We start from the raw sequence: 13,898 nt of genomic DNA on the forward strand, positions 1-13,898 counted from the left end.
ACTCGAGGATCCCTCGGCGGTCGTGCTGGAGAAGCGTCGTGCAGTTCTGAAGATGGCCGGTCCCTCGAGGTCTCGTCACACCCACGGATCTCTGCTGGGCTGATGATGTAGGTAGAGGTCAGAGGGGCCAGGGAAGCCGGGTCTCGTCGTGCTGGTCGGTCGGATTCCGGAGGAAGGACGTACAGCAAACCGCAGTGTTCTTAGATGGTGCCTGCGGGTGCAGGGTGACTACTCCTTAGTCACAAGGGAGAAATCTTAGGAAGAAGTCTTGAGTTCCTTTCGTAGAAAGTAGTTTCAGGATTCAAAGATGATCTAATTTGGAAGGGGGCCCGCTCCTATCTTTATACTAGGAAAAGGGGCTGGCACGCGACTAGGTCCTGCCCATAGGTGGGACCAGGAAGGTGGGTGGTTACACCCCTCTCCCATGCCAGACTTTCCCCAGCTCAGGGGCTGGTGTGCCCCTGGAACTGGTTCTAGCCGGCAGATGCATATTGAGCACCGGGGTGCCACTTGCAGTCACCTTCCTCTAAAGCCCTGCCTACCCAGGATACACAAAACCCTGTCTGGGATGGTGCTAGCACCGCCCCTGACAGGAAACCCTTTGTCCAAGCCTCCCTCGCTGGAAGGACTCCCAGCAGCAGGAGGTCGGACTAGTGTCTGTGGTGGCAGCATCCATTTTGTGATGCTGAGGCTCGAGTTAACTTTAACCGGGGTTCACAGTTACATACATGTTGTGTCCCTCTAGAAGGGTGGAATGCTAACCCCGTCGCCAGAATTGGCGAGGGGTTAGTATTCCAATTCGTATGACACCTTACTCAACATGTTTTGATAAAGCGATACCAGAGTTGGCATATAACCGCAAGGATTATAATGCACTTAAGAGTATATGGTATGCGTTATCATGGAACAGCTATTAGGACTTGGTTCCGCAAGCTGCAAACGGGCTCAGCTCATGCCAGAGCACCATCTCACATGATTCCAAGCACTCTGCCTTCAGGATTGTCAAGGCCTGCCAAAGGAGTGACTGATAGGAATCTATGTGTCCATTTTAGGGTTAGATATAGGTATACTATATCTAAAGCAAGGGGTGATTACGCCACCTTGCCCCAGCTGTCGTGCAGCCAGTTGTGTCAGATTTAGATGGCCAGCCAGGAGTGGCATAATACATGCTGCAGCCCCTGGTAGGCCCTGGGTACACCTATGCCCTGAGTTACAGGGTCTGATAAGGTGGCCCAGTACCAATTGGTAAATGCACCTAAGGTACACGTGTCAATTTAGTGAGAGAACAGCAAGGCTGTGGGTCTGATTAGCAGGCCCACAGCCAGAGAAGTCGTAAACCAGTGAAGCAAAAAGCAAAAATCTGGGGTGATCATAGGATTGCAGACCCTACTCTCCTACAATGGCCTCTTGCATTTTCATAGTGCCCCATGCAAGACTGCAAATGCGTCCTCTCCAATAGTGCTTAGTACGCCAATGGAACCAGGTTTAAGGTCAATTGACAGATCTAGTGTTGGTGGACGGTCAGAATCATCGCTCTCTGCAGTGGTGGAACACCAAAAACCTTTCCAAAGTATGACCTTTCCTAGAGCCAGTTCCTCAGATAGTCTTGACAGTGGACGCATCGCTCTCCGGCTTGGGAGCTCACTTACTGCAACACACCATGCAAGACAGGTGGACACCAGAACAAAAGTTACTCCATATCAACCACCTGGAGTTACTAGCCAACATCCTATCATTAAAAGCATTCCAAAAGCAAATATTAAACAGAGCTGTGTTAGTCCGCACAGACAACATGACAGCCATGTATTGCATACAGAAATAGGGAAGAACACACTTCCTGCAACTCTTTCCGCTAGCACAGGACATATGGAGGTGGGCTATACCTCAAAACATATTCCTCTTAGCCCAGCATGTTCCAGGAGTACAAAACACAATAGCAGATCTGTTAAGTCGTCAGAAACAACAGATCCACGAGTGGGAACTTCATCCGCAAGTTCTTCAACTATTGTTTAAGATGTGGGGACAACCTCAGATAGACCTTTTTGCCACCCACAAAAACGCCAAATGCCCAAACTTCGCCGCCAGATGTCCACACCCACTGTCCAAAGGCAATGCGATATGGATGAACTGGTGAGGCAGATTTGCGTACTCTTTTCCGCCTCTCCCACTCATGCCACAAAAGTATGCAAACTACAGCTGCCTTCTCTAACCCTCATCCTAGTTGCTCCAACGTTGGCCAGAAAGCCGTGGTACACCGCACTGCTACAACTGTCTGTAGTACCACACCAAAAACTATATCCATCTCCACGCCTTTTAACCCAGAACCTGCGTCCAGATGTCTGAACGTGGAGAGATCAGACACCCGGACCCAGCTCAGCTCAACCTTGCGATCTGGCTCCTGAATTCCTAGAATTTGGATATCTTAACCTTCCTCCTGACTGCATGAACGTCATAAAAGAAGTTAGACGTCCAACCACTAGAGCATGCTATGCAGCTAAGTGGAAACACTTTGTAATATATTGTCACAACAACAATATTAATCCCTTACATGTGTCTATTCAACACATCATAGGATACCTATTACACCTGGGGGGAGTTGTTTTGACTGGGAAAAAACTGAAAATGTGAGACTGAACAGGCATTTACACCATTTTGATGCATTGTCGAACAACAACCCTACACTGCCAATACCAACGCGCCGCCGGACCTCAGGTTGTCGGCTGATGGGCTGTGTAAAGATGTATTTCTGATTTGCTTGTACGTAGCGTGGAAGGCCGGCCTTCTCAGGTTGTAGGCATTACCGAATGTATTATTTCTATGACAATGTGCAATAAATGTCTTACACAAAAAAAAAAAAAAAAAAAACTTAGCCTACATCTTGCTGCCATAGCATCTATCTCTGTTCCGAGTGCCGGCTATTAAAGCCTTTATGGAAGGCCTCAAGAGAATAATTCCTTCCAGAGTACCACCTTCACCGGTGTGGAATTTGAACATTGTTCTCGCACGGCTAATGGGACCTCCCTTCGAACCTTTACATAACTGTGAACTACAATTTTTAACATGGGAGGTAGCGTTCCTAGTAGCTATTACTTCTCTGCGGAGAGTTAGTGAAGTACAAGCACTAACCATGCAAGACCCTTTCCTGCAAATGCATCATAATAAGGTCTTACTCCGTACTAATTCTAAATTCCTTCCAAGTCATTTCTCCCTTCCACCTTAATCAATCTGTGGAACTGCCCCTTTTCTTCTCACAGCCAGACAGTAGCAGGAAGAGCTCTTAAGAGCATTGTTAAACTACATTGAGAGAACACAACCCTTTCATAAGACCAAACCTCTTTTTGTGTCTTTCTCACCACCTCACAAGGGCAACCCTTTATCAAAATCTGGGTTACCAAATGAATTGTCAAATGCTACCACAGAGCTACATTTACGTAATCTGTTCCTCCTAAAGCCCACTCTACAAGGAAAATAGGGGCTTCAATGGCATTTTTAGGGAACATCCCCTTAGATGACATCTGTAAAGCAGCTACATGGTCTACACCGCACACATTCACAAAACACTATTGTGTAGATGTGCACACTAAACAAGCTAATGTGGGCCAGGCTGTTCTCAAAACACTATTTCAAACAAATGCAGCAGATACGAGTGGTCGCCTCTAAGAGTGGGTACGGCTATACAATCAATGCACAGTGTGTAATCTGCAGATCATATCCCTCGAACGGAAAATGCTACTTACCAGTATTCATCTGTTCTTGGCATGTAGAGCTGCAGAGTTACACACGCCCACCCGCCTCCCCGGCTGCCTTTATCTGTTCCAGTATTATCTTAATTAGATACAGCTTATATGGACATCATTCCTTTTCTTGCAAAGCTCCATCATTTCCCTAAAGGCGAAAAACAATCTGAGGATGGAGCCGATGCCCATGTGCAATGTGGGCCAAAGGTGGAGTCTCCTATCTCGTGACTTCCAAAGAGCTTTTCAGGAGAAAAACAAATGCAAACATTCGGGCCCAACAATAGGTGGCGATCGATGCACAGTGTGTAACTCTGCAGCTCTACATGCCAAGAACAGATGCATACTGGTAAGTAGCATTTTCCTTTCCTTTCCTCCATAGGATAACATTGACTGTTTTTCTGTGAAAAAGCTTGTGGAGTTTGGGAAACTAAAGCAATTCTTTAAAATTGCATAATCGTAACAAAAACGATTTTACTTACCTGTTTTCAGGAAATGTCCCAGAGTAGTATCTAGGTATACTACTCTGTGTAAGCCTAGTATTCTCAAAAGTTATTTAAGTGCTATTTTCTAAAAAGCCTATTAGAGTCTATGTACTGCATTTACTAATCATTGCATTTCTCTGCCTTCATACTGTAAATCAAACCAAAGTGCATATACAATTATTATTCAAACTGTATTTCAATTGCATTACTACTGTTAAGTACTTATTGTTTACCTTTGCCAGGCTTGCTTAGTTCTAGAAAATAAAATAACTAAAAGAATATTTATACACCAAAACAATTGGTCTGAAGTTCAGTCTTTGAGTGTGTGATATTCATTGTGTGTACAACAAATGCTTTACAATGTCCTCTTGTACTGCCTTACTGCTCGACCACACTACTACCAATAGAGAGTAGGGTTCTATCTACCTTTACCTTTGGGGTTCCACTGGACTCTGTGCACACTATAACTCACTTTGGTATAGTATATACAGAGCCCGCTTCCTACACTTGTTCTTCCATGTATTACGAAACATTGTATGCGACATTTTGTCAGTTAAAATGTATTGGTTCTGTTTTCACTTGGGGCGCAGTACATTGTAAAAAAAAATTCAATGCAGATGCGATTTTGTGTAAATAATACTTAGCCTCCTAATTGCTTTCAGTATTCAATGTTCTCCTTAAACATCCTTTGTCCAGAGTTATTTGCCATTGTGCAATGTCATTATCAAGTATTTTTATATTGTCCACAAGTCCCATTGTTTTTTTTTACATCTACTTTGTGAAATCAAAGCAAAGCATCCTGGATCATAACATGTGTCTTCTTTCATGCTAAAGCTGGACACTCTTTCAGACACCGAATATGGGTCCTTTCAACTAGGGGCATGATTGTCACAGCTGCAATCTTTGATAGAGTGTACTTTCTGGAAATAATCAAATCGGAAGCTTGGCCTTCAGCTGACTTCTTTGCCAGGCATTATTATCTCAACATCTTCTCAAATGTCGAGGTGAAAGTAGGACAGATGATGCTGCTCAGCATAACTTATTACGGTCAACCTCGTTTTCGCTTATGCATTATTCTTAACTGCTTTAGTTACCTTAATTCAGGAATATGAGTCTATGAAAAGATCCAACATTATATAAAAAATGTACTTACCTGTAGCAGCACCTCATCAGCATTGGTATACTTTATAGATTTTCATGCTCACACCATCCTCCCTGTCCATGTTGCTACCAATACCTCATTAGACAAGCTATGAAAATGTGACAGTTGATGGATCTGAGGAGGCTTGGAAATCTGAGCCTGCACTCCTGATTGACTGCCCTTTGGGTAAAAAATGTAGGTGGATTAGCTGCTGGTAGTCGTGATGGTTTTCAGTGTTAGTTGATGCTGCTGTATTAGGACTGAGTGCAAAGGGTTTCCAGCCTGATGTCAGAGAATAATTAGACTAGATGAATCTGTGAAAAGATATCAATGCTGATGAACTATAATTACTAGTAGGCATCCATTTCTTATCCATGAGTCCTATTGTATCTGTAGTTTTTTACTGCACATTTTATTTGAGATAAGCTTTAGGAGATTTATGCAAATGTTGTTAGATTGATATGTCTTGTAAGTATTTAATTAGTTGTCTTCACATAGAGAAGCTGTAAATTGTAGTCTTGCATGCTGTTAGTCTTTGTGCACTTATGGTATGGGGTAGCAAATTCCCTGAAAGGCAGAAGTCATGTTGAGAGAATTATATACTTTTCTGTTTCCAGTAATTAAGCTTTATTTAAAATATTTTTTCTTCCTTTAAAAGTTCTTCAACCAGCTCCACATCAAGTCATCACAAACCTCCCTGATGGGGCCAGACTGCCAACAACACGGCCCACCCGACCTCCCCCGCCCCTTATTCCATCCTCCAAAACACCAATGCAGCCAGAGAAACCCTCCTTCATCATGGGAGGGTCCATTTCGCAGGTATGATTTTCAGGTCCAAAATGGTGTATGTGTCTTAAGCCCCTCGGGCCCAGTTTCCTTTTGTGTCTTGTTCAAGACCCTCGGACCAAGTTTTCTTTTGTGCTCTTTAGATGAGACATTAGAAAGGTAAAGCGCAGTTCTCATAACTCGCAGACCTCGAATTTATTATGAGGTTCTACTTTTGGTGGAATAGATTTGGTTTAGTAATTTGGATACCACTGTTGTAAATACTGGAAAGGTCCCTTTTGCTGATCATCTGTGCTCTATTTAAATGTCAGATCTGAAAGAGACAATTAGTTATAGCTTCCTTACCTTTAGAATTACCCCCAGGCATCAGACTGGATCCGGAGAATTTGTTAGTCAGCAGTACCCCTGCGTGAAAGGTGGCGTTGGTCAGACGGGCGTTCGTCGTTGGCGTCGTGGTCGCAAGAATGACATCGTGGCAGCTACTTAGGTGCTGCCCTCACGCGCTGACATCGGTTCTTTTTTTTTTCCCACGCCAGACAGCGCAGATCCGGAGAGAGCAGTACCAACAGTCACTTTTTGCCACTTATGTCAACACAGTTTTTGAGTCTATTGACTCCTGGTGCATGTAGGGTCGCCCAGTTTCAAGGCTTGCGATTCCTGCCGATAGCGGATTTCGGTGACGGATCTGCACTGTGTGTGCCTGTGGTGCCTGGAACGCGGCCACGACCCAAAGTCGTGTTCTGACTGCCGACCATGGATCCGAAGTCTTTGCTGGAGTGGTTCAGAAAGCTTCTCGAGGTAGGGCAGTTTGCTCCACACCGTTCAAAGTCCCTGTCGCACGGGAGGTTGAGGGACCGGTCGCTTAGCCACCACCACCACTCATCCTTGAAGTATTCACATTCCTCAGGTAAGTGGAAGCACAAGAAGTAGTCAAAGAAGCATTGTTGATCTTCGAACACTCCCTGTCCGTCTGCCGATGCGGCGGGTGCCCGTCCCGCTGCTCTGCATGTGGAGCCCGAATGGTCCGGTCCGAGTTCCTCTCCCTTTCCCCGACCTGGAGTGACCCCTGCCCAGTTTGAAAGCTTTTACGAAGTGATGCATGCATCTTTGGACAGCCAGACTCTGCTGGCGCACCTTTGGGCCCTGCAAACTCTGCTGGAGGCCCTGGGCCTTCGACGCCAGGGGCCCGGTGTGAGAAGTTGGCCTGATATATGATGCTCATTAATTCTAGTGATCACTGTGAGAAGTTGGCCCGATATGCAACGTTCGCTATTCTAGCGACCGCTATGTATCGTTCCAACGACCCTTATGGTGTTTGGTTGTAAGTCAACCTATAGACCAGCTATCCTAGTAGCGTGAATACGAGCAGTCTAAGGCTAAAGACTCGAGAGGGCGCGTTAAGCCAGCTGTTTACCACACATGTACCCCTTGAACACCCAGTGAAAGGACACCACACAAGTGTTATGAAAATAAACAGTATATTTATTAAGAATCACAACAGCCCTGTACTCTTTATGAGGACAGGGTACTAAGCACAACCAAATCTCTTTAGTAAATACTTCAAGTGCACAGTTTTAAAAACAAGTGTCCGGGGACACGGAAAGGTTAAGGCAAGTCGGAAGCGAGGGACTCGGGACCCTAGAGTAAGGAGGCTATGCAGGCACCGAAATGCCGAGATACCTAGCCACGAGGGCTGCGGCTGCACAAGTCTTACAGGCGTCGGGGTCTTCGCTGACGAGCCAGGAGCCGGAAGAAAAAGGAGTTGCTGGCCGGCGACCAGTGCTGAATAGTTCGTAGAGATCCAACCTGGATCGGAGATTGATGAAACCTGAAAGCAGAGGGGACCAAGTTCGTACTACTAGCCAGTAGTCAGAGGGTACCAGGAAGGCACCGGTTGGCCGTCACCTCGACCAGGTGAGTGGGCGACGCTAGGCTCTGCAGTCTCTCGGACCAGGAGGCGTTGTCGGCGACCACGGTGGAGGTGCGAGCTGTCCCACGACGGATGTCGCTGTCGGCGTCTTGAGTGGACCAGGAGGGTCCGGGGTGCTTCTCGAAAGGATGGAAGCAAGGGCCAGTCTGGAGCAACCAGACCGGCAGTGTTGATTCTCGGATGTCGTCACAGAAGGACACGAGCCAGCGGCTAGTGACCAGACAACGTGCTGAGCAGCGAGCAGAAGGGCCCCACGCAGATCGTGGAGATGCTGGGAGACTGCACTTCGGTGCTGGAGCGGCTCAGGGTCGGGGCTTCTCGGACCCCAGAGCACTCACCAGAGAGTTACCTCGATGGTCGTGCTGGTTTTTAAGAGCGTGCAGGTTCTGATGATGGCCGGTCCCTCGAGGTCTCGTCGCACCCACAGATCACAGCTGAGCTGATGACGTGGGTAGAGGTCAGAGGTGCCAGGGAAGCCGGTTCTCGTCGAGCTGGGCCGTCTGATTCCTTGAGGAAGGACTTACAGCAAACCGCAGAGTTCTTAGATGGTGCCCGCTGATGCAGGGTGACTACTCCTTAGCCACAAGGGAGAAATCTTGAGAAGAGTCTTGAAGTCCTTTCGTAGAAAGTATTCTTGATTCAAAGATGATCTAATTTGGAAGGGTCCCCGCTCCGGCCTTTATTCTAAAGAAAGGGGTGGGTACATGACTAGGTCCTGCCCTAAGGGTGGGACCAGGAAGGGGGGTAGTTACACCCCTCTCCCCTGCCGGACTTTCCCCAGGCCAGGGCTGTCGCCCCTGGAACTGGTTCTAACCGGCAGATGCGTAGTGCGCACCGGGGTGCCACTCCGCAGTCACCTTCTCGCAAAAGCCCTACCTACCCAGAATACACAAACCCTGTCTGGGACGGTGCGAACACCGCCCTTGACAGGAAACCCTTTGTCCAAGTGCTCCTCGCTGGAAGGACTCCCAGCAGCAGGAGGTCAGACTCGTGTCTGTGGTGGCAGTATCCATTTTGTGGAGCTGAGGCTTTCGTTAACTTTAACCGGGGTTCACAGTTACGTACATGTCGTGTCCCTCTAGAAGGGCGGAATGCTAACCTCGTCGCCAGAGTTGGTGAGAGGGCAGCATCCCGACTCGTATGACACCTTACTCGACATGTCTTGATAACGCGACACCGAAGTTACCGATATGGTACGCGTTATCATGGAACAGCCATTGGGTCTTGATTCCGCAAGCTGCAACCGGGCTCGGCTCGGGCCAGAGCTTAGTTCACACGAGCCCATGCACTCTGCCTTCAGGATTGTCAAGGCCTGCCATAGGAGTGACTGATAGGGACTTGGGTGTCCATTGGAGGGTTAGATATAGGGCTACTATATCTAAAGCAAAGGGTGATTACACGACTTTGCCCCAGCTGTCATGCAGCCAGTTGTGTCAGATTTAGGAGGCCAGCCAGGGGTGGCATAATACATGCTGCAGCCCCTGGCGGCCCTGGGTACACCTATGCCCTGGGTTACAGGGTCTGATAAGGTGGCCCAGTACCAATTGGTAAATGCACCTAGGGCACATATCGTAATTTAGAGAGAGAACAGCCAGGCTGTGGGTCTGATTGGCAGGCCCACAGCCAGAGAAAGTCGTAAACCAGTGAAACAAAAGCAAAAAAATCTGGGTGATCATAGGATTGCAGACCCTACTCTCCTACATGACCCCCCCCCAAACGTCGGAACAACTAGCTAACCTTGACCAGGTGAGTCTTCTTGTTCTAAGTGGAAATATCTGGAGAGCCCATCGGCATTGCCATGATCAGTACCAGGTCTGTGTTCCACTGTGAAGTCCATCCCCTGTAGGGAAATGGACCACCTAAGCAGTTTGGGGTTTTCACCCTTCATCTGATTTAGCCACAAGAGGGGCTTATGGTCGGTCTGAATCTTGAAGTGAGTACCAAACAAGTATGGCCTCAGCTTCTTCAGGGCCCAAACCACAGCAAAGGCCTCCCTCTCAATAGCTGACCAATTTTTCTCTCTAGGGGTCAGCCGTCTGCTTATAAAAGCAATGGGCTGGTCTTGACCATCAAAATTCAGTTGAGAAAGAACAGCTCCCACACCCAACTCAGAAGCATCTGTTTGGACAATGAATGGCTTGGAGTAGTCCGGACTCTTGAGGATAGGCGCCGTGCACATGGCCTGCTTTAGGTCATCGAATGCTTTTTGACAGCTCGCTGTCCACTGAACCTTTTTTGGCATTTTCTTACTTGTCAGTTCATTTAATGGTGTCACGAGGGAACCATAGTTCCTGACAAACTTCCTGTAGTAACCAGTCAGGCCCAAGAAAGCTCGAACCTGAGTCTGGGTGGTTGGAGGAGCCCAGTCCCTGATTGACTGTATCTTGCTCTCCAGTGGCTGAACCTGACCTCCACCTACAAGGTGGCCCAGGTATACAACCTGTGTCTGCCCTATCTGGCACTTGGTGGCCTTGATAGTGAGGCCTGCTGCTTGCAGCGCCTCCAATGTCTTCCGCAGGTGGACCAGGTGATCCTCCCAGGTGGAGCTAAAGACAGCAATATCGTCAAGATACGCCGCACAGAAGTCATCCAGCCCAGTAAGGACGTGATTCACCAACCGTTGGAAGGTGGCAGGTGCATTTTTCAGACCAAAGGGCATCACCACAAACTGATAATGCCCACCAGGGGTTGAAAATGCGGTCTTAGGCTTGGCGTCCTCAGCTAACCTGATTTGCCAATACCCAGCTGTCAGGTCAAACGTACTTAAGTAGTTGGCCGAGGCCAGCCTATCAATAAGCTCGTCTGCCCTTGGTATTGGGTGGGCGTCAGTCTTAGTGACTGCATTGAGACCCCTGTAGTCTACGCAGAACCTCATCTCTCTCTTACCACCCTGGGTGTGAGGTTTCGGCACTAGAACTACGGGACTAGCCCAAGGGCTATCCGAGGGTTCAATGACTCCCAGCTCCAACATTTTCTGCACTTCACTTTTGATGCAGTCTCTAACGTGATCAGGCTGCCTGTAGATTTTACTCTTTACGGGCAAGCTGTCACCAGTGTCGACCTCATGGGTGCACCAATCGGTCTGACTGGGTGTCAGAGAGAACAGATGTCGGAACGACTGAAGAACCTGTTTACAGTCGCTCTGTTGATGTTCGGAGAGGCTGCCACAAAAGACAACACCATCTACCGAGCCATCGTCAGGATTCTGAGAGAGCAGGTCGGGGAGAGGGTCACTCTCCTCTTCCTGTCCCTCATCTAGGGCCATGAGCAAACTCATGTCCTTCCTGTCGACATATGCTTTTAGCCTGTTGACATGAAGCACCCTGTGGGGGCTTCGGGGAGTTCCCAGGTCGACCAGGTAGGTGACCTCTCCCTTTTTCTCCAGGATGGTGTGGGGCCCGGACCATTTGTCCTTGAGTGCTGCTGGGGCCACTGGCTCCAACACCCACACCTTCTGTCCGGGCTGGTAAACAGTCAAGACAGCCTTTTGGTCATGCCAAGCTTTTTGGAGTTCTTGGCTGGCCTTAAGGTTTTCGGATGCCTTCTCCATGTATTCAGCCATCCGCGAGCGGAGGCCGAGCACATAGTCCACTATGTTGGCTGCAGGCTTTTTGAGAGGTCTCTCCCATCCTTCCTTCACCAAACACAGGGGTCCTCTTACAGGATGCCCGTACAAAAGTTCAAAAGGGCTGTAGCCAACCCCCTTCTGTGGGACTTCTCTGTAGGCGAACAAGAGGCAGGGGATCAGGACGTCCCATCTACGCCGAAGCTTTTCTGGTAGTCCATGAATCATCCCTTTTAGGGTCCTGTTGAATCTCTCAACAAGCCCATTGCATTGTGGATGATAGGGTGTAGTGAACTTGTAGTTGACACCACATTCCTTCCACATAGCAGTTAAGTAGCTCGACATAAAGTTTGCACCTCTGTCGGAGACGACCTCCTTAGGGAAGCCCACTCTGGAGAACACTCCAACTAGGGCTCTTGCCACAACAGGTGCTGTAGTGGTCCTAAGGGGAATAGCTTCAGGATACCTGGTGGCATGATCCACTACCACCAGTATAAACTTGTGCCCTGATGCTGTCGGCGGTTCCATGGGACCGACGATGTCGATCCCCACCCGTTCAAAGGGCACCCCCACCACAGGCATTGGTATAAGGGGGGCCTTTGTCGTGCCACCTGACTTACCACTGGCTTGGCAAGTGACACAGGAGCGGCAAAACTCCTTGGTATCTTCGTTCATGTGAGGCCAGTGAAAGTGCGAGACAAGCCTGTCCCACGTTTTCGTCTGGCCTAAGTGACCTGCTAAGGGAATCTCGTGGGCCAAGGTAAGTAGGAAACCACGCTGAGACAAGGGGACGACCAGCCTCCTGGTCATGCCAGGCTTGGGGTCTCTTGACTCAGTGTACAGGAGTCCATCTTCCCAGTATACCTTGTGGGTACCTGTGGCGTTCCCAGCAGCCTCAGCAGCAGCCTGCTGTCTGAGGGGTTCAAGAGAAGGGCAGTCTAACTGGTCCTTCCCCAGATCTTCCCTTGAGGGTCCCCCTGAGCCCAAGAATTCAACTTGATCAAGTTCGAACTCTCTCGGCTCAGTTTCCCTCAATTCCTGTAGGTCAGCCTCCTCTGAGACTTGATCCTCGACCTGGGGCAAGGGGGAAGGCGCAGCCTTAACCCTACTGCTCTTTTTCTGGGGAGGTGTCTGGTCCGTTGTTCCAGGATCCAGCACCTGTTCAGTGGGGCATCTCCTGACCTGTGACCTAGTCACAGCGAACACATGTGCTGGCAAACCTAACATTTCCATGTGAGTCCGGTGCTCCACTTCTGACCATTGTGACGACTCCAAATCATTGCCCAACAAACAATCCACTGGGAGGTCTGGACTAACTACAACCTTCTTTTGGCCAGTTACCCCTCCCCAGGAGAAAGCTACAATTGCCATACTGTGATTGGTAGTGACATTGCTTGCATTGGTCACCAGGAATTCTGTACCTGGCATGATCTGTCCAGGGTCCACAAAGTTAGGCGTCACCATGGTGACGCTGGCACAAGTGTCCCTATAGGCCTGAGCCATCTTTCCATTTATGAAAGGCGTCTGTCTGTATTTGCCCAAGGTATTGGGGCTTACGTCAGGGGACACGTCCACGTCCCCTGTACTGACAAGGACAGCCTGAGTGAGTGTGCCAACTAAGTTGTCACGCCCCTCAGAACCCAGGGTTAACCCTACTAAACCCTTGGGAGGCGCACTACCACTGCTGTCTGTACTAGGGGGCACAGGTGCCTTAGGGGCTGCAGTGGCAGGAGTCTGCCCTCCTCCTTTCTTGGTGCACTCACTAAACCAGTGAGATTTACTTTTACAGTACTGGCACCATCGTTTGGATTGGCCTTCTTTCTTCTTTTGGGGAGCCTGACCCCCACCCTCTTTGGGTTGTTGGGGACCTGTCGAAGACTTCTGGTCATTTTGTTCCCCTTTAGAATCTTTACCCTTCTGGTCTGCTTTCTTCTGACCACCTTGATTCTGGCCCTGGTTCTGTTTAACTCTCGTACGAACCCATTTGTCTGCCTTCTGCCCCAATTCTTGAGGAGAGGTCAGATCCGAGTCGACAAGATGCTGATGCAACAACTGGTTCTGACAATTGTTTAAAATTTGTTCTCTCATCATCAAATTGTACAATCCTTTGTAATCAGTAACCTTACTGCCCAGCAACCAGCCCTCAAAAGCCTTAGTGGCACAATCGACAAAATCAGACCAATCTTGAGACTGCGTTTTCTGGGTATCCCTGAACAGCACCCTGTACTGCTCAGTGGTTAGGCCGAACCCTTCAACG

General features: G+C 48.7%; 1 protein-coding gene across 20 annotated transcripts in view; it reads left to right on the forward strand.

Moving 5' to 3' along the window:
* NCOR1 (nuclear receptor corepressor 1) overlaps window positions 1-13,898 on the forward strand; it is a 1,907,529-nt gene that overhangs the window by 1,200,771 nt on the left and 692,860 nt on the right. For all 20 annotated transcript variants that reach the window (XM_086955042.1, XM_086955041.1, XM_086955040.1 and 17 more), the window contains one exon: window positions 6,019-6,179. In XM_086955042.1, the coding sequence (XP_086811168.1) occupies window positions 6,019-6,179 (161 nt within the window). The remainder of the gene's footprint in view (window positions 1-6,018; window positions 6,180-13,898) is intronic.

This window comes from Lissotriton vulgaris, chromosome 2_1 (genome assembly GCF_964263255.1).
Source record: "Lissotriton vulgaris chromosome 2_1, aLisVul1.2, whole genome shotgun sequence".
Taxonomy (NCBI): Eukaryota; Metazoa; Chordata; class Amphibia; order Caudata; family Salamandridae; genus Lissotriton; species Lissotriton vulgaris.